The following is a 23,908-nucleotide window of genomic DNA, read 5'->3' on the forward strand; positions in this document are numbered from 1 at the left end:
ATTCTGGATCGAGCCTGGAGGAGGTGGCCCATTTCCACAACCCACATGAGTCAGGCCACATCACACTAAACGGGGGCAGCTATTTCCATTGCAGCCCCCCCACACGACCCACCACCCTCTCTCCATGATATTGGCATGCTGGAAATGGACTAATGAACCAACATGTGTTATTAGCCTGGATTCCAGACTCCAAAATGATGTGATGCTATCAACTCATTTAGCTGTGGATCCCCTGGAACCCCCTCCATAATGCAGCACATATGAAACAAAGTTTCATTATATAGATGTTTTTTGAGTGGTGTAACCACTCCAAGGAACAGCAATGTCCGTGTTCAACTATGTTTGTTTGTGTGTGACGTTAATGAGCACCAGTATCAATGAGTACCAAAAGTGAAGAAACGGAGAGAGAGAGATAGTGCTGCACTGTTGCCTGCTAATGAGAGAGAGAGGGGGGGGGGGGGGGGGGATTTGCACCACTCAGTACACACGGGTGTGATTTTTACAATTATGCATAACTTATAACAAAGACACATTATAGACCCCACCTTTCAGTACAAAATCGGCATAACTCATTGAAATTACTTCGTTTACAAATGTAATTATGATATATGTTATGATATAAAATGTGGGGTTTTCCTCAACACCAAGTGACAAAGCAAATTTAAATAAGACACATGGATTGTGATGAGTTTAGTTGTTGTTGTCTCTTGGTGGAGGAGCAAGCAGAAATGAGAGTGCGTGCGTGCGTGCAAAATGGTGGAGACATGAAAGGAGAGGAGGGAACAACAGAGACATAAATGCGAAGGACAGCACATGAAAGCAAGGTGCGCCAGAAGGTGACAGCTGTGGGACAGACTCTCATTAAGACCCTGGTCACACAGCAATAATTCAGGACACATTTTGGAGGCTGCGAAACACACGGCGGGCCACGCTGTCTGTTTATGCAATTGCAGTCTACAAAGCTCAGTGGCCTTGTGGTTAGAGTGTCCGCCCTGAGACTGGGAGGTCGGTGTTTGATCCCCGGCCGGGGTCATACCAAAGACTCTGAGAAAAGGGACCCAGTGCCTCCCTGCTTGTCACAAGGTCACTCAGCATCAAGGGTTGGATACATGGATAGAAAAATAAATAGATGCCTCGTTGGCCACTCCAGTTCATTGGTGCGACGTGTATCGACGCGACTGGCGGAAGTGTGCCGGAAGTGCGGAAGGCAAGCTAACGCCACGCTGACACTCAAGTGACTACTGGCCAATCACAGCGCGTCTTTTCCGGGACTTGTCAGATCCGAATGTCCGCTGTGTGAGGCACACGGAAGCTTCTGTGAAGCACTAATTTCATTGTGTCAACTAAATCCTAATTAATGCAAACTAGATTCAACATACTCAAGCCTGCAAACATTCTAAATATGCCCCCGAAATATTTTATTGAGCAAATGGACTGTTACCACCTTCAATAATAATGATAATAATAGTCTTTATTGTCTCCACATCATTTTTTTTTTGTCATAGACACTTGCACAAAACATTAATAATTCTACTCGAGTTGGAAGCATTAAGACCCATTTTAACCCTCAATGGCTTCCTTTCTGAAAAATAACGTCATTGTAAAAAGATTCACGCGTTTACAATGAGATGCGGACGGGAGCTGGTGCCACTTGGACCCGGACGTTACGTAGCACTACAAAATGACGTCGGACTTAAATACTGAATAGTTGTCTACGCAAGACTATAGTGAAGCACCAACGTGAAAGGTTGCCCTCACTTTTGCACATACTGTACGCTCCCAGAGCTGAAGGAGGCGTCTACATTTCTATGTCTATGTTTGGATAGAGGTAAGTCCCTGCAACATACTATAGCTACGAGGGGTTCCAAAACCCTTTAGCTTAACCCATTAGGCCTGACGTCGAAATAAAAAAAAACGTTCGCTCTGAAAGAATATATACCTATTCAAAGATTTGTGCCGCATTTTTACGATTTTTCAAAAAATAGCAGACCTACAAGTTCATAGCGCGCCACTCGGTGGCGCGCTATGAGCTTGTAGATCTGCTATTTTTTCAATAGCTAAAGTATAACAGAATGCTTGAAACACCAAAAGGGGTTCCCGCCCAAAATGGGTTAAGACCGAATAGAGAAATGTTATGTCTCCCCAGGACCCAAGCTAGAGAAAATAGCAGATCTACAAGCTCAAAAAGTGTTAAAATGCTGTGTGTTGTGAGCTTGCAGATTGGCCATTTCACTACTATATGCCTGTGTTTTCAAATTTATGCAATTTATTTATTATTATTATTCTCTCAGTGGTTGACTCACTTTTCAAGCAACCAGACGGGCCCTATACAGGACACATTTTCAAAAGGACATGAATCATGAGTTCAATGGACTCGAGTGTGAGACAGTGACCATAATGCTGGTAGATTTAGCCTGCTGCCAGAAATCCCATCAGTCCTCATATTAGATGCAAAAATAAAATAAAACACATTTAAGATGTTTAAGTGGAGACCAGAAGGTTGAGAAACACTGTAAAGAGTTTGATTGTATAGAGTTATAGGCCAAAACATGAATAAGGCCCCTGTTTTAGCGCCACCATGAGGTCGCATTGGGTAAGAGCTTCTTCCTTCCAAAATCCAGAGAGTCCGTATAATTATGAACAATATTAATAAAGAGAGTACACAGTATACAGCATGGCCCGCGGGCCATTTGCGGCCCGCGGAGCGCCCCCCTTGTGGCCCCTGGAAGAATATATATATATATTTTTTTAAAAAGGTTTTTGTTTTGTTTTCGGGGGGTGTCCCAGATATAAATGGCATGAAATGGGGGTCAGTAGCCTATGCATGTCAAACTGGGCACCCCCTCAAGGACCACTGGTGGTCTCCGGACCACTGGTTGAGAACAATTTTTAATTATTTAATGAAAAAATAAAAAACCCACTTTTTTTGCGCGTGCGGACTCGGCCCCCAGCCTGGTTCCCTAGTCAAAATATGGCCCTTGAGGAAAATTAATTGGGGAACCCTGGTATACAGGCTGCGAGCTGTCCTGTCATTACAGCATGACAACGACAACAACAAGCTTGGATTAGTGTGGCTTCAGGGTGGAATTGTTTTATTAGATTTTTTGCAAACCAATAAGCTGTGTGCGTGTCTGTGCACGTGTGACTGTGTGTGTGTGTGTGTGTGTGTGTGTGTGTGTGTGTGTGTTGGGGGAGGTTAATGACCTGTATAGTGAAACAAAAACAGCCAGCTGTTTTGCTTAACATGCAAACACGGCTCTACGAGAGAAAAGTGGCTCTACGAGAGAAGAACCTGAAAGTCTGGTAATCTAAATCTGCAAAGTGCAATGACTGGTAACTACCATTTGTCAAATGATTGTAGTGGAGTATGCAAAACTAAAACACAATACAAACAAAGTGTAAACATGGCTTAACGACAGCCGTGTTAAGTGGTCAGATGAAATGAATAAAAAGGTTGGGAATGGGAACCACTGTCCTATAAGCCAAAGAGGATATTTAACTTAGACTTAGAATAATTTAGACTTGACGTCGAAATAAAAAGAACGTTTGCTCTGAAAGAATATATACCTGTTCAAAGATTTGTTGCCGCATTTTTACGATTTTTCAAAAATAGCAGACCTACAAGCTCGTAGCGCGCCACTCGGTGGCGCGCTATGAGCTTGTAGATCTGCTATTTTTCAATAGCTAAAGCATAACACAATGCTAACACCAAAAGGGGTTCCCGCCCCAAAATGAGTTAAGCCACAGTACAGTCAGAGATACTAGACTTTGTCCCTGGTGTAATAGTCAGTCTTTTGAATAAAATACCATTTAGTTTTAGTCACATTTTAGTAATTTGAAGGTATAGTCGACAAAACATTTTTCGCCATAGTTTTAGTCGACGAACTCGACACCACACCACCACTGAGTGCTATACTATAGAGCCAGAAAGAGGCGAGCCAGCATGTAGCCAGACATCAAATACATCACAGACTTGGCTATAATATACCCTGTGGGGATAGGTTGCCAAGGCTGCACTCTCTCTGTCTGTCTGTGTGTGTGTGTGTGTGTGTGTGTATGCGCGTGTGTGTGTGTGTGTGTGTGTGTGTGTGTGTGTGTGTGTGTGTGTGTGTGTGTGTGTGGACTTAATCCTCGCCTTTCTCTTCTGCTACTTCACCCCTGCCTGTCTCGTCTGAGCTGAGGCCTCTGAAAGCTGGGCCAGAGAGAGAGAGAGAGAGAGAAAGGGGGGAAATGCTCTCTCACACACATACAATCACACGCTCGCTCTTCCAGAGGCAGACAGGTGTGACATGAATGGAGAAGGTAACAAAGAACAGCATACAGGGGAGCTTTAGGGCTCCTACACACACTGCCCCGATATTTGCCCCCGATTATGCTGTCGGGGGACATTTTTGGCGCTCGCCGACAAAACCACCGATCTGACACAAGATTGGGCTTTGATCGCCGAGGTTTAGCTCGCTGTGTGTTTAATCCATTTTGACCTGAGATCAGATTCTAAAAATGTCTTCTACATCCTGACAGTTTTCTGAAAAAGCTATGTTTCTATGTCAGTCGTTCTTCGATTTTTCAAAAATAGCAGACCTACAAGCTCGTAGCGCGCCACTCGGTGGCGCGCTATGAGCTTGTAGATCTGCTATTTTTCAATAGCTAAAGCATAACATAATGCTAACACCAAAAGGGGTTCCCGCCCAAAAATGGGTTAAAGGCTCTGCGAGAAGATATAGCGCCGATAAAAGCGCTTCTGAATATCTAGCAGGTTTGATATTTGGCTCCCTCGCCGACTGGACATCGTACGGTATGAACAGGGTTGCGACCGCACACCGAGAAGGCCTGAATTACAGCCAATGAGAGCACAGGACAGCTGTGCTCACTCACTGACACTGTCTGTCTGTCTGTATGTCGACTGTATCGATAGATGATCATGATAATATAGATATAACCTTTATTCCTTGGGTAAATCCCTGTGTCGTACATATTGGTAGCTATATTAGCACAATGTTGCTGTTGAATAGTCTATAAAACCAACGCATTCCACTTGAATAATGTTGATGAAACCGCATCGGAATCAACAGTGCAGAGCAAACTTTTGGACCTTGTGCGCTGTGTGTGTGTGTGTGTGTGTGTGTGTGTGTGTGTGTGCGCGCGCGCGCATGGAGACAGAGTTATTTAATGAACATCAAGATTTAACGTTCTGTCTCGCTATAGTGCTATCACAAACATTTCGCCCTGTGTAGCCTGGCTATTCCTGTGTGTGTGGCGCGCAGAGAGAGAGAGAGAGAGAGAGAGAGAGAGAGAGAGAGAGAGAGAGAGAGAGAGAGAGAGAGAGAGAGAGAGAGAGAGAGAGAGAGAGAGAGATGCGTCCTGTGTCGGTCCCGCGCTTGTATCACGGTATCCTGCACGTGTGTGATATGTCAAAACGAATTGGAATAACAAACAAATGATGTTAGCCTATATGTAACGGGTCTGGATCGCATCTTGGTGAACTCTTGCAGTGTGTGATCCCTAGTCGGCGATCAATCGTTTAGTGTGAAAGCCACAAAGATAATATGACAGCCGATTAAAAAAGAAAAACACTTGTAGTGTGAAATAAATAACGATCTGATGACTCCCCGACAACTTTAAAACTCCTACAGTGTGTAGGGGCCATTAGCACGGACATACGTGGTTTAAACATAGAAAAACAGTCTATTTATAGGGACCACTTCACCCATTTTCATATAACTGATCCTCACTACTGCTCATTAGAAGTGTCTGCTCACTCTGTGTCGCAGAGGTCGGGTCAGAAACCTGTCTACCAGTCACATCATCGGTAGACAGGTTGGCTCGTGTCACCCACAATTTCAACCTTTTATTTATGAATCTGTTCATTTTGCAAGAGCATAGAAACAGAAGACATTACTGAAAACTGTCTAGCGAGGTTTCAGAACTGTCCACAGCCCTCCTCTGAGACACAGACTGAGTAGACAGAAATGTAGCCATAATACTATAATGAACATTATTTGAAGATCAGGTTGAAAGTGGTGAAGTGCTCCTTTAAACGATAAAGTGTAAAAAAAAAAAAATGGACCCTCGATTGATAATAATTTTTCAGCCATGAGTTCTACAGACTGCCCCCACACACACACACACACACACACACACACACACACAACCACAACGCAGCAGTACGTAGAAGCTAGCTAAAGTAAACCTGGTATCTAAATATAAACACATAGTCTAACAAAAGAAACAAATACGAGCCAGGTGGCGTGGGAAGGAGAAAGTGTGACGCGCACGCACGCACGCACGCACGCACGCACGCACGCACGCACGCACACACAAAGAGTGACACACCAGGTAGCATAAAGGCTGCAATGTGTGCCGAGATCAAAATCACCACGTTCATTTAACTCTGAGAGTGTACAAATGGTTCAATTTGTACACTCTGAGTTACAGATCAACACAGACCATTTCACTGTGCACTACATTATAACAACATCCACTGCAGGCAGTGCAGGGAGACACTGTACAAGCTATTAATCCATTTAGGCCTGACCTCGAAATTTAAAAAAAATCTCCTAAATCCTCCAGTTTTCTGAAATAAATATTTTCACGATTTTTCAAATATAGCAGACGCACGCAAGATCTGCTATTTTTAAATAGCTAAATTATAACATAATGTTTAAAACACCAAAAGGGGTTCCCGCCCAAAATGGTTTAATAATGAAGTGAGTGCAGTACATTATTAAGTATTATACATTGTATTGTATGCTACAACGTATCAGATGTGTAACCTCTACAGAGAATATTACACTCAATAATCCACGACGGAGCCTTTGTTGCACAGCTTCTCCTTGAAAAGCCCAAGTGTGTGGAGATCCTAACCAGTTTCATGACAACACACATAAAATAGGTTTATAACTCGGATCCATTGGAATACAGGTATTTTATGTTTTCTCCAGTTTCCTGAAAAGTAACCGTTTTGGACAAACAGCGTTTCCAGAGATGATATTTCCAGTGATGGGAATGAGAGAAAGTGCCACAGTGTGTCAAGGGTCACGAGTCTCATCTTCTCATCTCTAGACTGAACCTGATGAACAAGTTCTGTGAAAGAAGGCAGCACTGTGTTGTATTTAAGTAGTGATGACAAGTCTTTCAAAATGGTTACATTTTGAAACATAAGTATTTTTAAGGTTGCATATATGGCAGGGATTCTGAAACCACGCGCACGCGTATTTTTAAGGTTGCATATGGCAGGGATTCTCAAACCCCACACCCCCACACACACACACACACACACACACACACACACACACACACACACACACACACACACACACACACACACACACACACACACACACACACACACACACACACACACACACACACACACACACACACACACACACACACACACACACACACACACACACACACACACACACACACACACACACACACACCAATGCTTGACCAGTTTTTGTAGCTTAGTCTGTTTTTTTTTGTGGCTTTCGCCTTTTTATTGTATTTATTTTTTTATGGGGGGACAGACAGTAGGCTGACTGGAAATGGGGAGAGAGATGGGGGGAAGACAACAAGACATGCAGTAAAGGCCGTCGGGATCGGGAGTCGAACCCGCGGCACACTGCCAGACTGGATTACCAGCCAAGGTGCCTGGACCATTGAGCCATGGCCCAGGCCGTTTGTTGATCACTTTTGATGGAGTAATGGTCTTTTTCCTTTAGTTATCAAAAAGGTCTTAAAAGTCCTTAAATTGTCACCCCCCCAAAAAAAAGAAATCCCAACCCACAGGTCGAGAACCACTGCTCTGCATTACGTCAGTTCTGACGTACACAGCCTACCGAGTGTGTGCTTCCTGTTTACAAAAGGACAGCAGCGCACGCATATACACGCCCACACTGTACCACATCTCACGTGGGCCACCTCATCATCAGGAGCTATTACTGTTAAAACCCATTTTGGGCGGGAACCCCTTTTGGTGTTTTGTTTTTTTTGTTGATCAAAGTTTCTTTATTCATTTTTCAAGTCACATGAGTCAAAAATAGCATACAAATTTTTCTTGAACTTTTTTTTACCCCTCCCTCCCCCCCAGAGTATCCTGTACCATTAACAATGAAATAAAAGGCACATACAAATATACATAACATATTCAAAAATAGAAGAAATTAATCAAATATTAGACACAATATGCAAACAAATAATAATAATAATCCCTTTGTGTTTTAAAGCATTATGTTATACTTCAGCTATTGAAAAATAGCAGATCTACAAGCTCATAGCGCGCCACCGAGTGGCGCGCTACGAGCTTGTAGGTCTGCTATTTTTGAAAAATCGTGAAAATGTGCCTTAAATCTTTGAATATATATTACAATTTTTTCATTTCGACGTCAGGCCTAAATGGTTTAACTACAGTATGAGAGCCATGCATAACCCCTGTACTTTAGCCCCTTTGTGAACTACGACAGCCACGGTGCTGTCAGAGATTAGGACGCTCGTATCCACACGCCATCTCTTATCGGTCTTGCAGCGCTAATAACAGTTGTCAATCATTACAAGGATGGAGGAAACGAATCCATTGGTGTTCGGTGAACAACTCTGACCGCACGAGGACAATGCCCGTAGGGCAGAGCTAATCGCTGGCTCTACAATAACAAATATGTGAAATGTTAGACTAAGTGTTTGACTCACTTTCAATGGGATAAATGGTGCATTCATATAGCTGCTTCTTATCCAAAGCGCTTCAATCTTCAATATAGGCATTCAGCAGACACTATCTAGACTCTAGAGCGACTTATCGTAAGCAAGGTAAACGCACACATCAAATGTAGAGAGTGTAGTGCCTCAGTAGACTAGGATATAGGTAAACCAAGAACCTAGCATCAGTCTAAGCAATATAATATCTGTACAAATATTTGACTGGATGCATCGTTGTCAATTCTAGGTCAATGCTTCACAATTTGCATTACATTCACCTACTACACACACACAGACACACACACACACACACACACACAGACACACACACACACAACTGTACAGTATCACGGTAGTGAAGAAGTGGTGTGGGGGCGCCCGCTGGCCTAGTGGTCCAGGCGCATGCCACATATAGGCTCTGGCCTGACAGCGCGTCGCGTGTTCGAGTCCTGTTCATGACGACCTTTGCCGCATGTCTCTCCCCTTCTCTCTCTCTCTCCCTCTTTCCTGTCAGTCTTCACTTGATAAATTGTTGTATTTTGTTTTATGGGATTGCATACACCTTTTCTCTATTTAGGGTGGGTTCAATATGGTTTTAAGGGGAGTGTCTTAAGGGTTCTGGTTATCTGTGCAGCCAATGACCTGCATCTCCATGACCTTCTTACTGGGGGTGTGGTCTATAAATGTTTGGTGGTTATTGTGTCCTGTATTGTCTGTCCTGATGAAGGTCGAATAGACCGAAACGTTGAATAAAGAGCAACATTTCTGGCAAGTTTTCTGACAGTGTGCGGGACCCTTCTTTGTTTTTCAAAGATACCCTTTTAAGTCTTCACTTGATACCATCAATGAAGCAGAAAAGCAAAAAATAAGTGGTGGGATAATCTAAAGGATACCAACGACTAGTGGAGTGGAGCGGCGAATAATCGCCTATACGCGTCGCATTTAGATGTGTATAGGCACTATTAAGTTACCCATTCTGACCTGAGATCAGATTCTAAAAAGGTCTTCTACATCCTGACAGTTTTCTTTTTTTTGGGATATATATTTTTATTTCATTTTTTGGATGAAAGGCACAGGTACAGGCATACAAAGAGAATGCACACAAAGTGTAATTCAAATTATTTGCCTACTGCAATCAGTGGCTTGCCCTCATTTTTAAAAATCCTACCCCCAAACCCCTGCACCAACCACCGTTGACAAAAATAAAAGAGAAAATATAGTAATGATTATAACAATTAAATGCAACATAAACATATATCAAAACAAATTGTAAATAAATAACAATAAATTAATCCCTCCCAGTCCCACCCCGTCATAGGCCTGAAAAGAAAAAGATATGAGCAAAGATTTCAACAAAGACCAAAAAAAAAAGAAAAAGAAGGGATTATACAGATATAATTAGTTATATATGTCATGCTAGTTATACAGTAGAGGTCCTAACTTGATAGAGAATATGGTTCCAGCTATCTATTGTTTGATAGTTTGCACCATTCAATCTAGCTGTAGAAAGCTCCATTGTTACATCATCAGTTAATAACGGTTTCCAGTGATTAAAGGGCAGAGAATGTGGAGCTTGCCATCGCAGTGCCAACATTTGTTTTGCAGCGGTACTTCCTGCCAGCCAGAATCGTCTCTGAACAATACTTAAAGTTAAAGAATCAGCATTAAAGGGGCATTCCACTCATTTTCAACATTGTACTATGTCATTAATGTACCTTAGAGCTGTTGTGTGGAAATAATACAAAACGTTCCCCTATTCTGTGTTTCCTAGAACTAGAGGTCTGAAAAAAATCATTAACATGTTAATGATTTTTTCATGATTACAGTTCTAGTTCCACACAACAGCTCTAAGGTATATTAATGACATAATACAATGTTGAAAATGGGTGGTTTTCCCCTTTAAGGAGCAATAATTTAGGACAACAGGGAATATGTTTTTGTAATACTTTAGATCAGTGGTTCTCAACCTGTGGTACGCGTACCACCGGTGGTACTTGAGCCCCCCCAGGTGGTACGCGGAATAATCTTCCCAAAAAGGGGCGGGGGGGGGGGGGGGGGGGGGGTAGAAAAAAAACGGTGAAGTTTGACAGAACGGTTGAGAAACGCATGCATGTGAATGCATGCAGCGATTCCAATAGCCCCGCCTCTCTCACACCCCCCCCTCTCTCTCTCTCTTATTCCCACTCAGTCCGTCAGCCTGACTCCGGAGACTGGAGTTAATGTGGGCACTGGGCAATTTAGCAGTGAGCAGTCGTCGCTGAATGTCTCCGTAACTCCGTTGGGCTCGTTATTAATTAATTTGCTTCACAATGTGTAAGATCATAAGCTCTTTGAAGTGGGCATTGGGGAAAAGTTGTTTTATTATTATTTATTTTTTTACTCTGTCCCAACTCTGTCTGCCCAGTGTTCCCCCAGTACCTGCCCAGTGTTCCCCCAGTACCTCCCCAGTGTCCCCCCAGTACCTCCCCAATGTCTGCCCAGGTCCTCCCCAGTGCCTCCCCAGTGTCTCCCCAGTGTCCCCCCAGTGCCACCACAAATGCCTCCCCAGTGTCTCCCCAGTGCCCAGTGTCCCCCCCAGTGCCTCCATAGTGCCTCCCCAGTGTCTCCCCAGTGTCTCCACAGTGCCCAGTGTCCCCCAAGTGCCTCCCCAGTGTCTCCCCAGTGTCTCCCCAGCGCCCAGTGTCCCCCAAGTGCCTCCCCAGTGTCTCGCCAGTGTCTCGCCAGTGTCTCCCCAGTGCCCAGTGTCCCCCAAGTGCCTCCCCAGTGTCTCCCCAGTGTCCCCCCAGTGTCTCCCCAGTGCCTCCCCAGTGCCTCCCCAGTGCCCCCCCAGTGCCTCCCCAGTGTCCCCCCAATGTCTGCCCAGGGCCTCCCCAGTGTCCCCCCAGTGTCTCCCCAGTGCCCAGGGGGCCAATCCAAATGGCACACCACAACCCCAGAGGGCTGACCGCAGCCGGACGGAACCAACAAAACAGGAGAACACCACACAGAACCAGACCCAGGGCACAGAAGTAGATAGAATAGACCCAAGTAGGACCACTACAGACCCAGGAGAGAACCTGGAACAGGGAATAGATGAACCGGAGAAAGATGAACCAAGGATCCCAGGGGAAGTATACAGACACATCAACACGAAGGAAAAGAACACACTTTGGAGACTATACCCAAAGAAAAGCCTCCTCATCGTAGGGGATTCGAACCTGGACAACATCCCACCCTTCGGACGAACGGATCTACAAGTGGATTGCTACCCAGGAATGACATTCCAACATGCAAAGACCCTACTAGAGAAAACACCAAAGAACACCACGGTAGCACATTGCATCCTGTCGGTTGGGATAAACAACAAGGGCCACGCTACCGCCTCAGCACAGAAGTCGATGAGATCGAGCATCGTAGCAGCACAGAACGCCTTTCCAGCCGCAAGTATCCATGTCCCTTTAATCAATTTCTCAAATGACCTCCCAGCAAAGGATAGGCATAACTTAAGAGATTTAAATCGCGTTATTGCAAAACAAAATTTCCTCCCAAAATTGGATGAACGGGATTTTAAAGTGGTTCATGATAACATACATTGGAAAACAGAGACAGGCAAAGCAATGCTTGAAAATTGGCTCCTTAGTTTAAACTAATTGACCCCATAAACCAAGAAAGGAGGGGGGGAAGTCAAACATAATTAATCTGTCCCATTACTTCCAGCCGGATCAACATCAGACCGAACTGCTGGAAAAGGGACTTTCATTGGTCCCGACCCTAGACATCTACAAACAACAAACCAACAGATTAAAGAAAGACCTCTCCCAGTATCACCGCAGACTGAAACTAGCTACACACTTTAGAATGGACCAGGGGAGGGAAATACCACCCTTCCAGCCAGGATCAAACTGGGAACCTGCAGACGCTGTGCTCCCACAGAGCCTGAAACAACTGATCCAGGACGACACAAACACGGTAAGACACATACCAGGACACCTTAAGGAGAAAGATAACCTCACAACAGAACAAGCTAAAGCACTGAGGGAACTAGCCAATAACCAACAGATTGTAATCAAGCCAGCAGATAAAGGCTCCTGTATAGTAATAATGGACAGACACCAATACCTGTTTGAAGGGGAGAGACAGCTCAGCAATCAGGATCATTATAGGCAATTAGACAGACCAATTTACAAACAAACGGCTGTAAAGGCCAAAGCCATCATAAAAAGACTGAGGGAAAAGAAGCACATAAACGCCAAACAACAATATTTGCTCGGACAGGACACTCCACGAGCGAGGATATTTTATCTTTTGCCAAAAATCCACAAGAGCCCGGATTCATGGACAATACCATACGAAATACCGCCGGGGAGACCAATTGTGTCTGACTGTGGCAGTGAGACCTATCAGACAGCAGAGTATATTGAACACTTCCTGAACCCACTGTCAATAAGACACCCCAGTTTTATAAAAGACACTTACGATTTTGTAGACAAAATCAAAGCAATAGTAGTACCAAAAGAAGCCTTTCTGTTTTCGATAGATATAGACAGCCTCTACACAAACATTGAGACGACAGCAGGGCTACAAGCAGTCAAGGAAGTTTTCAGTAAATACCCAGACACAAATCGACCAGAGGAGGAATTACTCCAATTGTTAGACTTAAATCTACCCAGGAATGATTTTTCCTTCAATAACAAGTTATATCTACAAACCAAAGGGACGGCCATGGGAAAGAGGTTTGCACCATCTTATGCAAACATTTACATGAGCATATGGGAACAGACAGCCCTAGAAAAATGCAGACTAAAACCAACACATTACTATAGATTTCTGGATGATATCTTTGGAATATGGGAACATAGCAAAGAAGAATTCCAGGCATTTATTGATGTGTTAAATAGCCATCATAGATCCATAACGATAAAATATGTGACACACACGGAAAGTATTGACTTTCTTGATGTCACAATCTTCAAGGGCCCAAACTTCAACACAAACGGGAAATTAGACTTAAAAGTATTCTTTAAGGAAACAGACACTCACGCCTTACTACACAAAACGTCATTCCACCCACCACATTCGTACACAGGGATAGTGAAATCACAACTGCTGCGATTCCATAGGATTTGCACGCAAGGAAGTGATTTCAAAATAGCCTGTAAAACGCTATTTAATGCTCTCAGACTACGAGGTTACACCAGGACATTCCTACGGAAAGCTCACAATACCTTCTTAGAGGTAAGAGTACGGGATCAAGGCCCAAAAATAGCCCTAGTAACCAGTTATTCAACACAGAGCAGACTAGCCAACAACAGATTAAAAAGGAATTTTGAGAACCGAACAGATGATCTTCTAAAGGAATATAAAATTATATCAGCCTACAGAAAAAACAAAAATCTTAAAGACTATCTGGTACACAGCAAGCTAAAAGGAATCAACACACCAGTAAGCCAGAGACCAGAATACTTCAAACCCAAACAAATAGTTAAAAATAGAACTACAAAACGCCTGCTGGAGATTAAACAACAGATAACAGCCAGCACCAGCAACTGTATTTATTTAATCACATGTGAAAAATGTGGCTTACAATATGTCGGAGAAACGAGTAAAACAATAGCTGCAAGGCTGAGACAACACAGGTACAATATTAACAATGCAAAAAAGACAACTACAAGGATTGTCCAACATTTCATGGCACATGGCATTGCAGATCTAAAAGTATCTGGACTTCAACACAATCCCAACTGGACAGTAGGACAAAGACGGTTTAATGAAAGGCAGTGGATCAAGAACCTCAACACGGATTTTCCTGGAGGTTTAAACATGCCAAAATATTAGACAAGTTGTTTTGATTTTGTACCAAAACTCCCCAGCCACATAGACAAAGCCAACACTCAATGGAAATCAGACTTTGAATAGGGGACACATTAGCACATTCCAAACCAGCCTGGGACAAGAAGCATAGAGGTGTCACTGACACCAAATGGGCCATTTAGACACCGGGCTCAGGAAACAAAAGAGAAACACATTTTTATTTTTTGAAATGGAGCCATGGGGTGAATTAACCCCAATAAGGCTAAATAAACCAAAGGTCCTACAACAATAAGGTAAACTTAAACTCAGGGATAAACTGGAGAAAATCTAAGAGTGATTGGATTAGGCTTCCTTCAAGTACATGGCGAATGCACTCATTCCTTGCAATGTACTTACATATGTTGCGACTGTAAGTACATTGCACTGAAGTCCCCAGGTCCCCCCCCAGTGCCTCCACAGTGCCTCCCCAGTGTCTCCCCAGTGCCCAGTGTCCCCCCAGGGCCTCCCCAGTACCTCCACAGTGCCTCCCCAGTGCCTCCCCAGTGTCTGCCCAGTGTCCCCCCAGTGCCTCCCCAGTACCTCCCCAGTGTCTCCCCAGTGCCTCCACAGTGCCTCCACAGTGTCTCCCCAGTGCCCAGTGTCCCCCCAGTACCTCCCCAGTGTCCCCCCAGTACCTCCCCAGTGTCTCCCCAGTGCCCCCCCAGTGCCTCCTCAGTGCCTCCCCAGTGCCTCCACAGTACCTCCCCAATGTCTGCCCAGGGCCTCCCCAGTGCCTCCCCAGTGTCTCCCCAGTGTCTCCCAAGTGCCTACCCAAAAAAGCATCAATAACCGCTAATAACCGCAGATTTCCGCCAAACGTGCACACGCGCTGTGCGCGCGTGCACGTTTGGCGGTGGTGGTACTTGGAGTGACAAATAAAATCTGAGGTGGTACTTGGTGTAAAAAGGTTGAGAACCACTGCTTTAGATAGATAATGAGTTATCTGTTCCCAGAAACTTTTGACTGTGGGGCATTCCCACAGCATATGTAGAAAAGTACCAGTAGTATTTAAAGAACAGAGTGTACAGTTTGGTGAAATAGCACGTCTCATTCTATAAGCTTTCTGGGGGGTTAGATATGTTTTATGGACAAAATTGAAATGAATCTGCTGATGATTTGGGTTTCGTGATGCCATAATAATATTTCCCCAAACTCTGGTCCAATTGATAGATTGATGATGTTCTAATCCCAAGTCTGTGCTCCAAGATTTGATAACGGGTATTAACGAAGTACCTCTTTGTGATAGATCTTTATAAATTATAGAAACTTGACCTTTGGACAGACCTGCAGTTTTTTTTAGAGAAAGTAACTAAAGGGTGAGTACCTAGTTTATCCATGGAACTCCATAGGCTCGCATAGTTGAACGGAGCTGCAAATGTAAAAAAAAGGAGGTACCTGGTAAGTTATACGACTTTCAAATCAGAGAATGATCTTAAACCATTGTCATCCATAACATCGGCAAGTACATGAATGCCACAATTGGACCATGATTGAGCTACAAAACAACGGCCTCCGCTAAGCAATAAAGGGTTATGGAATAAGGGAGTCTGTTCATGCCACTTATCCCATTACGTATCCCATTTAAGTAACTATTCATATTTGCGCCATAAAGATATGGCATGCGCTATTATTGGACCATAACGCAATCTACACTGCTTTGGTGAAATATCTGTGAAGACAATGTCCTGTAAACGAATCGGTGCCACAATATGTTTTTCAATATTAAGCCAGGGGGCCTCAGAATTTTAATTAAACCAACTCAACAGAGGACGAAATGATAACGCTTGAAAATATAACTTAAAATTTGGTACAGCTAGACCACCAGATTGCCACTCATTTTGTAAGGTAGTAAGTTTAACCCGAGCTCGCTTGCCTCGCCATATACAGTACATTTTGAGACTGCTCTATGTAAATTTTCCCAATGAGCAACAGGTGGGGCAATAGGAATCATGGAACTACAGAAGTTTACTCGAGGTAATATGTTCATTTTGATAATAGAGACTCTTCCGGAGAGGGAGACAGGTATATTACACCATCGATTGAGATCGTCTATGATTGACCAGTATTGTAGTTTATAGACACAATTTTTTCAATTGAAGGAAATATATCAATACCCAGATATTTAAATTGGGTTACAACTGGGATCTCATGGTCAAGCACAGAGTTAGGAGTAGTTTTTAGGTACATTAGTGCAGATTTAGTCCAGTTTATTTTATAACTTGAAATTGAACTGAATTTTTCAAAGATTTGAAGGAGGCTTGAGAGGGAATGAGATACATTCTCCATATATAACAGGATGTCGTCCGCATAGAGCGAAATATGATGATCAGTAGAATTTACAGAGATTGGCTTAATGTTTTCTGATTGCCGTATAGCTTGGGCTAAAGGTTCAAGGGATAAAATAAGCAAGTTTGCTGAAATCGGATCCCCTTGCCTACTTCCACGAGTGATTTTGAAAGGAGGAGAACTAATATTTCCGGTTATAACACTGGCTGATGGATTAAAAAATAATATTTTTACCATATTTATGAAATTTGTACCTAGTCCCATACGTTTCAGTACAGCCCAAAGATAGGTCCACTCCAGACGGTCAAAGGCCTTTTCTGCGTCAACAGAGAGAACAGCTGACGACACTTTGGCATGAGAGGCGGAGTTGACAATGTGAAGGAGACGTCGCAAATTATCAGACGAAAGTCTTTTTTTAACAAAACCACTTTGATCTGGGTGAATCAGTTTAGGTAAAAACTTTTCAAGACGGCAGGATAATACTTTAGAAAATAGTTTGACACCTGTATTAATTAAAGAAATAGGGCACCAATTAGAACACTGGTTTGGATCTTTACCTTTTTTTAATAAAAGAGAGATTAGGGACATATTCACGTCTCTCCCTAAGGAGCCTTTAGATATGGATATATTAATCATTTCAAGTGGGACGTGTTAGGCCCACTATTGAATGGACCAATAATGTATCGCTTAACCCATTTTGACCTGAGATCAGATTCTAAAAATGTCTTCCGACAGTTTTCTGAAAAAGCTATGTTTCTATGTCAGTGGTTCTAAGATTTTTCAAAAATAGCAGACCTACAAGCTCATAGCGCGCCACTCGGTGGCGCGCTATGAGCTTGTAGATCTGCTATTTTTCAATAGCTAAAGCATAACATAATGCTAACACCAAAAGGGGTTCCCTCCCAAAATGGGTTAGGCAGACGTGTCAACATTTCGGGTCCATAAGACATTTCGGGTCCTTAAGACATGGAGGTGTGGTCAATGCTCTTTGGCCACTCAGAATAGCCAAATGGCATTGATCACGCCTCCAGGTCTTAAGTTATGTAATAAGACCTGGTACTTAAGACACGCAAAACACAGCCCTTAGATTGTGACAGATAGGAATTTGGCTTGGTGACCACGCTGGCTGGCATGTGGTCTGTCCGTCTGGCTTGCTCGATGCATGTCTGTCTGTCTGGGTGTCGACAGCAGCCGCGTGCCCCTGGCAGCACCACCCGCTCGACATTATCTACTTCTGGCACGTTGTGGCCGGCTGGGCTGACTGGCAGCGCCAACAGCATGAGGTGTTAAATGATGCCTGACAGATAGAGAGGGCTGATTCATTTGTAGTCTGAACCATCTGATATTAAAATGTCAGCTTAGCAGTTCCAAAAAATGTTACCCATGTGAAGTTATCATTTGTAGCAATATTCTGGGCATATTATGAAGCAAACCTTTGATGGAAATACCAAACCATGTGGTTTCAGCTAGGAGATTTGGTACAGAGGGGGGAAAAAAAGAGAGGCCAAGTATAGACCCCTTGGAGGACCATTCTGGAAATAAATGTAGTTAATTTTGTAGAATCATCATAGAAACATGTGCGTTCTTTGTTTTGTTTCCAGATTCACTTCTCCTCTCCACAGTGGCACATTCCTGACAAACGTTTCCCTCTCAGAAGTGTCAACTGTCACCGAGCAGCAGCACGCTGAGTTCGAGGGGACGACTTGTCGAGTCAAGTCACCACAAATCCACTTCAGCCTGAGAGACAGCAGTGTGGAGAGAGGAGAGGAGAGAACACCTCAAACTGTCAACCACCGCTTGTTCCAGCTCAGTTGTTGACAATAAGGTCTCAGAGGCACTGGCCCCGATGGGCAAGTACTTACCCAAATGTCATGCCCAGTTGCCCGAAAAGTAAATTGTCCATTATGGAATGATAGGTAAGATTTGAATTAAGCAATATTACACGAGAGGGTGTGGGTTAACGTGATTATTTGCCACGACAGTGATGCGGTAAGGAACGAGACGAAGTCGAGTTCCGCAAGCATCACTGAAGTGGCAATAATCACGTTAAACCACACCCTCTCGTGTAATATTGCAATTATAGTTACAGTTACCCTTAAAACTTTTTTTTTTAATGACAGATGTAGTCACTACGACCACATGTCCCAAGAAACTAGCTAGCCTAGCCACCGAGTTTGCTAGCGCTCTGGGAAATCAGAGCAGCTGAATTCTTTGTTTTGATTAGGTGGTGAATGAAGCCGTTTCAACCAATCAGAGTGCTTCCTCGAAACGACCTGTTGTATAATTACCGTTCAATTTAGCACTTTATTTTTTTACTTGCTGGGGCTGTGCGATTAAAAAATGTCAAAGCTCAATTTTAATGCCAAATACCTACATAGCTATGAATAGGACCATGGGTTCACACTTCGTCACAAACAGTGCTCATATTTTACAAGCCACAGAGAGCTCTGGCCACATCCAGGTGTTTAGACACATATCTCGTGTTGTGTTTATAGACGGTTGAACTTGCGCCCCCCTCTCCAACGAGCACTTGCCCGGTCGGGCGACCTGGAAAGCAAAGTCCACCTGCCCGAAAGTTTTAATTTACCTGCCAGGGGTACAGGTGGGCAGGTGTCAAAATCCTCAGCGTTAAATCGGAGAGTGTACAAATGGAAGCAAGTGGACTTCCATTTTTACAGACCCAATTTGGACCACTGGTGGGCCCCCAGACCAGCTGTTGACAAAAGGCCTGTGACGCAAGCCAAGAGCAAAGGCATCTTCCCGTCAGAGCCGGTCTCTCATGTGGGACATGCATGCATGCGTGGACAGGTTTGCAACGTTATGGACTTATTCATTATGGTTAAGTTGATGAACGATACAGCATGAAATTCCCAAACGTTTTCCACGCAAAGGTCTCCCGGAACGTCATGGCTACTTGCAGAATTGCAAGACAAAAAAACACTAAATAATAATACCACAAAAATAGCTAATCTATAAGCTCACAATACATAAAACTAGAAAAAGTGCCCTTCTGGGCACAGGTCTCCACCAGGAGGATAGGATTGTGTGTGATGTTTGGCAAAATGTTTAGGAGTAATATAAAGTGTGTGTGTGTGTGTGTGTGTGTGTGTGTGTGTGTGTGTGTGTGTGTGTGTGTGTGTGTGTGAGACGCGGCCTGTTGTAGCGCCACCGTGAGGCTGATTTGAAAACTGTCAAGTGGCATTTCTTCCTCAACCTAGTAGTGTCTAGTAGTGGGAATAGGCATGCACAGTTTCACCGCAATCGGACGCTGCGTTGAGGAGTTGTGGCGATTTGTACCAAACGGGCTACTCCTGAAAACTTTAGAAGCCAATCGTAGCCAATCAGGATGGATAATTATGAGAAATCAAACAAATCACATGATCACATAACTATGGAGAGCATGTGTACCGATTTGCGTGAAATTTGGATAAAATCTGAAGGAGTAATATTAGAAAATGTGTTTTACATATGTCGGCCTCCTGGTGGCGCTCTAAAAAACAGATGTGAAAAATTCCAGGCAAAGGTTTTTCCTTGGCCTCTAGGGAGTGTGCATACATGGTTTTACACAGATCGGTGCAGTTATAGGTAAAACACAAATCGACCAGTTATAGCGCCACCATGAGGCCGAGTTGAAAATATTCAAGTGGCATTTCTTCCTCGACCTAGTGGGAATGTGCGTGCAAAATTTCACGGAAATCACACCATGTGTTCATGATTTGCAGCATTTTGTTTGAAACGGAGTACTCCTGCGAACTTTGGAAGCCAATTTTAGCCAATCAGGATGGAGTGTGAAAAATCTGAAAGACCGGTTTCGTTGAATGGCTCTAGAGAGACTGTGTACCAATTTGCGTAATGTTTGGACAAAATCTGTAGGTGTACTGTCAAAACATTTGTTTTGCACAAAGCGGCCTCCTGGTGGCGCTATAACAGGCCAATGTGAAAACTTTGGGGCAGAGGTTCAGCTCTGGCATTCAGGGAGTGTGTGTGCAGAGTATGGCTGCGATCAAGCCAACGGTGCCAGAGATTAGCTGTTCACAGACGGACACACGGACGGACAGACGGACGGACGGACACACGGACGGACGGACGGACACACGGACGGACGGACGGAGTGCAAAACATACTCTCTCCCCATGCCTTCGGCCTGGTGGAGACAAAAATGGTCCATAGACCTGGTTGCTACATGCATCCATCCTACCTCGTTTCTTATATGAAACAAAATTAGTTACAGATGTATTTATATAAGCCATATGACATCTTACGTCGTCATTTAGTGCCGTAAACAAACATTAAACATCCCATAGACTTGGGTGCCATATGATGTAATCCTCAAAAGCCATGTGTGCTAGCGTAGCTGCGCCCCTCCAAAAACAGGGAAATGCTTGCAGGCGTATAGTTGTTGCAACTCCCTTACATCACCGCATGGGTGGGTTCATAGAAATATACACACACAGCATCGCAGGACGTTTGTCATTCTGATTGAAAAGCACATTAAACAGACAACCAGATAGTTCCCCCAAATGGCCGAACCCCCGTCCATCTGCTACGCACACGCACACACACACACACACACACACACACACACACACACACACACACACACACACACACAAAACAGGGGCTGACAGGTCCTACGGTGAGTGACAGCGAGGGCAAGCCAAGAAGAACGACATCTTTGCAAATGGAAGATGTGAGGATTAACCCATTTTGACCTGAGATCAGATTATAAAAATGTCTTCTACATCCTGACAGTTTTCTGAAAAAGCTGTTTCTATGTCAGTGGTTCTTCGATTTTTCTAAAATAGCAGACCTACAAGCTCGTAGCGCGCCACTCGGTGGCGCGCTATGAGCTTGTAGATCTGCTATTTTTCAATAGCTAAAGCATAACAATGCTAACACCAAAAGGGGTTCCCGCCCAAAATGGTAACCAAAATACAATTTCACGACTGAAAATGTTTGCTTACCTAATGCGTGATTTGTGAACAATCATGAAATGATGCCCCCCCTGACAATGATTCCTAAACAAGATGTAAAATGATGACGTTTTAGTAATACTGTTCCTCCTGTTCGACATACTGCGAGCCAGGTGATGGGTTTATCAAATTATGGCCAATATCAAAGTATGGTCCAAAAAAGGCAAAGTATTAACCCATTCTGGGCGGGAACGCCTTTTGGTGTTTTAAACATTATATACGTTATAATTTAGCTATTGAAAAATAGCAGATCTACAAGCTCATAGCGCGCCACCGAGTGGCGCGCTACGAGCTTGTAGGTCTGCTATTTTTGAAAAATCGTGAAAATATTTATTTCAGAAAACTGGAGGATTTAGAAGATTTTTTTTTTAATTTTGAGGTCAGGCCTAAACGGGATAACCCAATGTATGGGTTTGGCTGTAGCACAGATTGGCTAATGTGAGACAGTGAATATATTTACTTGTTGGACAGAGCAGTGTTGTGAGACAGATGACACCGTTGCTGTGTTTAATGTAAAATGAGATGAAATTAGCAGACAGAGCCACGCAGCATGAAGGGGAACGGAAGCATAGGAAACAGGCATAGAAGGTGTTTTCACTATGAACCCAGTAAGACCCGAGGCCGATTCTACAAATGCCTTCTAAATCAGTATAGTTCTCCCACTTTAAAGATTGTTCTCCTGTCAGTCTGTCTGGTCAGTTTCTTCTGCCCCATCCTCCATCCGGTTGTCTTCCTGTCGCACTTAATTCATGCTGCTTGTGCAATAGCAGGTTGACAAGCTCTCAATGCGTTGCATCCGTGACACATTGTGAGGTTGGACACTGTCAATCTCAAAAAGTAATCAGCCTTTAGTCAATCAGTGAGAGCCAACTCACCTCGTCTGCTTCTCTGTCCATCATGTCATTACAGCTGTCTGTCTGTGTGTGCGTGCGTGCGTGCGTGCATGCGTGCATTGTGGATGAAGTCATGTAGTTTTAAGGTCAGTCAAGTCAGTCCCCAACCTTTCTATTAACATGGACCAGCTGACAGTTCACAAAATGTTCGCGGACCAGCATCATGCGAGGGGGGAGGGGGGGACGGGGGGAGGGGAGGGTGTTGCGGTCGCACATCATTGTACCAAAACACGGAAGACAGCTGAGCTGGGAGGGGGTTGGAGTATATGCTGGAATGATATGTGTGATGGTGTTACGTGTGTTGTGTGAATCATGACACACGCTGTGGAATGCTGTGTTCTAGGTCTCCCCGGTCTGCAAGTCCAGATCTGCTCCCTGCACCCAACAACCCACACACAGGTAGTGTTGCCATGTCTGCTTATTCTGAGTCACTTTGGGCTTGTTATTTCTCACATCTGCCTTTTATAGTGCCACCAGTAGGCTGACTTAATAATAGTTGCTTGTTGTCGGGCTTGTTGTCTTAGATCTGGTTGCTTGTTTCTCTCGCAAAATCTGGCAACAGTGCACACAGGTACCGTTAGCACTAATGCTCCCAAATCAGACGACAACACTGGGCGTGGAGATGCATTCCAATTCCACTTCCAAAGTACACACACACACTCTCTCATTTATCTACCTTTATCCAGGGTAGGTATGCCGAACGCCTCGTTACACACACACACACACACACACATTACAAAATGTATAATGCATAATTTACGCAGGACCTCTGGACCCGTTTGCTGCCGCTTTGCAAATGCAAGAAGAAGTTGTAATAGTAGACTATACTTGTAGTGTGTGTGTACCTCCTAAAAAACTCATTGTTACACCATTGTTTGTTTGTTTGTTTTCTAAGGCAAAAACATAAATAAGTCAGCCACGGTTGCTATAAATGGCTTCCCGAGTCTCTGCCCACTAAGGTCATGACCCACCAGAAAAAGGTTTTTGACCATACAACGACCAGTTAAAGGTCCTCACAACGTCTATTTATCATATTCTACTATTATGTGTGGGGTCCTCCTCACAAGTATACCGGTAGTAATACACCGGTAGCGCACACACACACGTATTACTGTCTGGGGGATTTAAAGGATTAAGGTTAACATCTCAGGGAGAGAGAGAGAGAGAGAGAGAGAGAGAGAGAGAGACAGAGAGACAGAGAGAGAGACAGACAGACAGACAGACAGACAG

The 23,908-nt window shown here is 43.9% G+C and overlaps 1 protein-coding gene across 1 annotated transcript in view; it reads right to left on the reverse strand.

Moving 5' to 3' along the window:
• Window positions 1–23,908, reverse strand: part of LOC306914361 (calcium/calmodulin-dependent protein kinase type II delta 1 chain-like) — a gene marked incomplete at its 3' end in the record, with an annotated part of 96,220 nt that overhangs the window by 31,432 nt on the left and 40,880 nt on the right. The window contains exon 3 of the mRNA XM_079491356.1: window positions 15,851–15,895. Within this exon, the coding sequence (XP_079347482.1) occupies window positions 15,851–15,895 (45 nt within the window). The remainder of the gene's footprint in view (window positions 1–15,850; window positions 15,896–23,908) is intronic.

Source organism: Electrona antarctica (assembly GCF_951216825.1).
Source record: "Electrona antarctica genome assembly, chromosome: 21".
Lineage (NCBI taxonomy): Eukaryota > Metazoa > Chordata > Actinopteri > Myctophiformes > Myctophidae > Electrona > Electrona antarctica.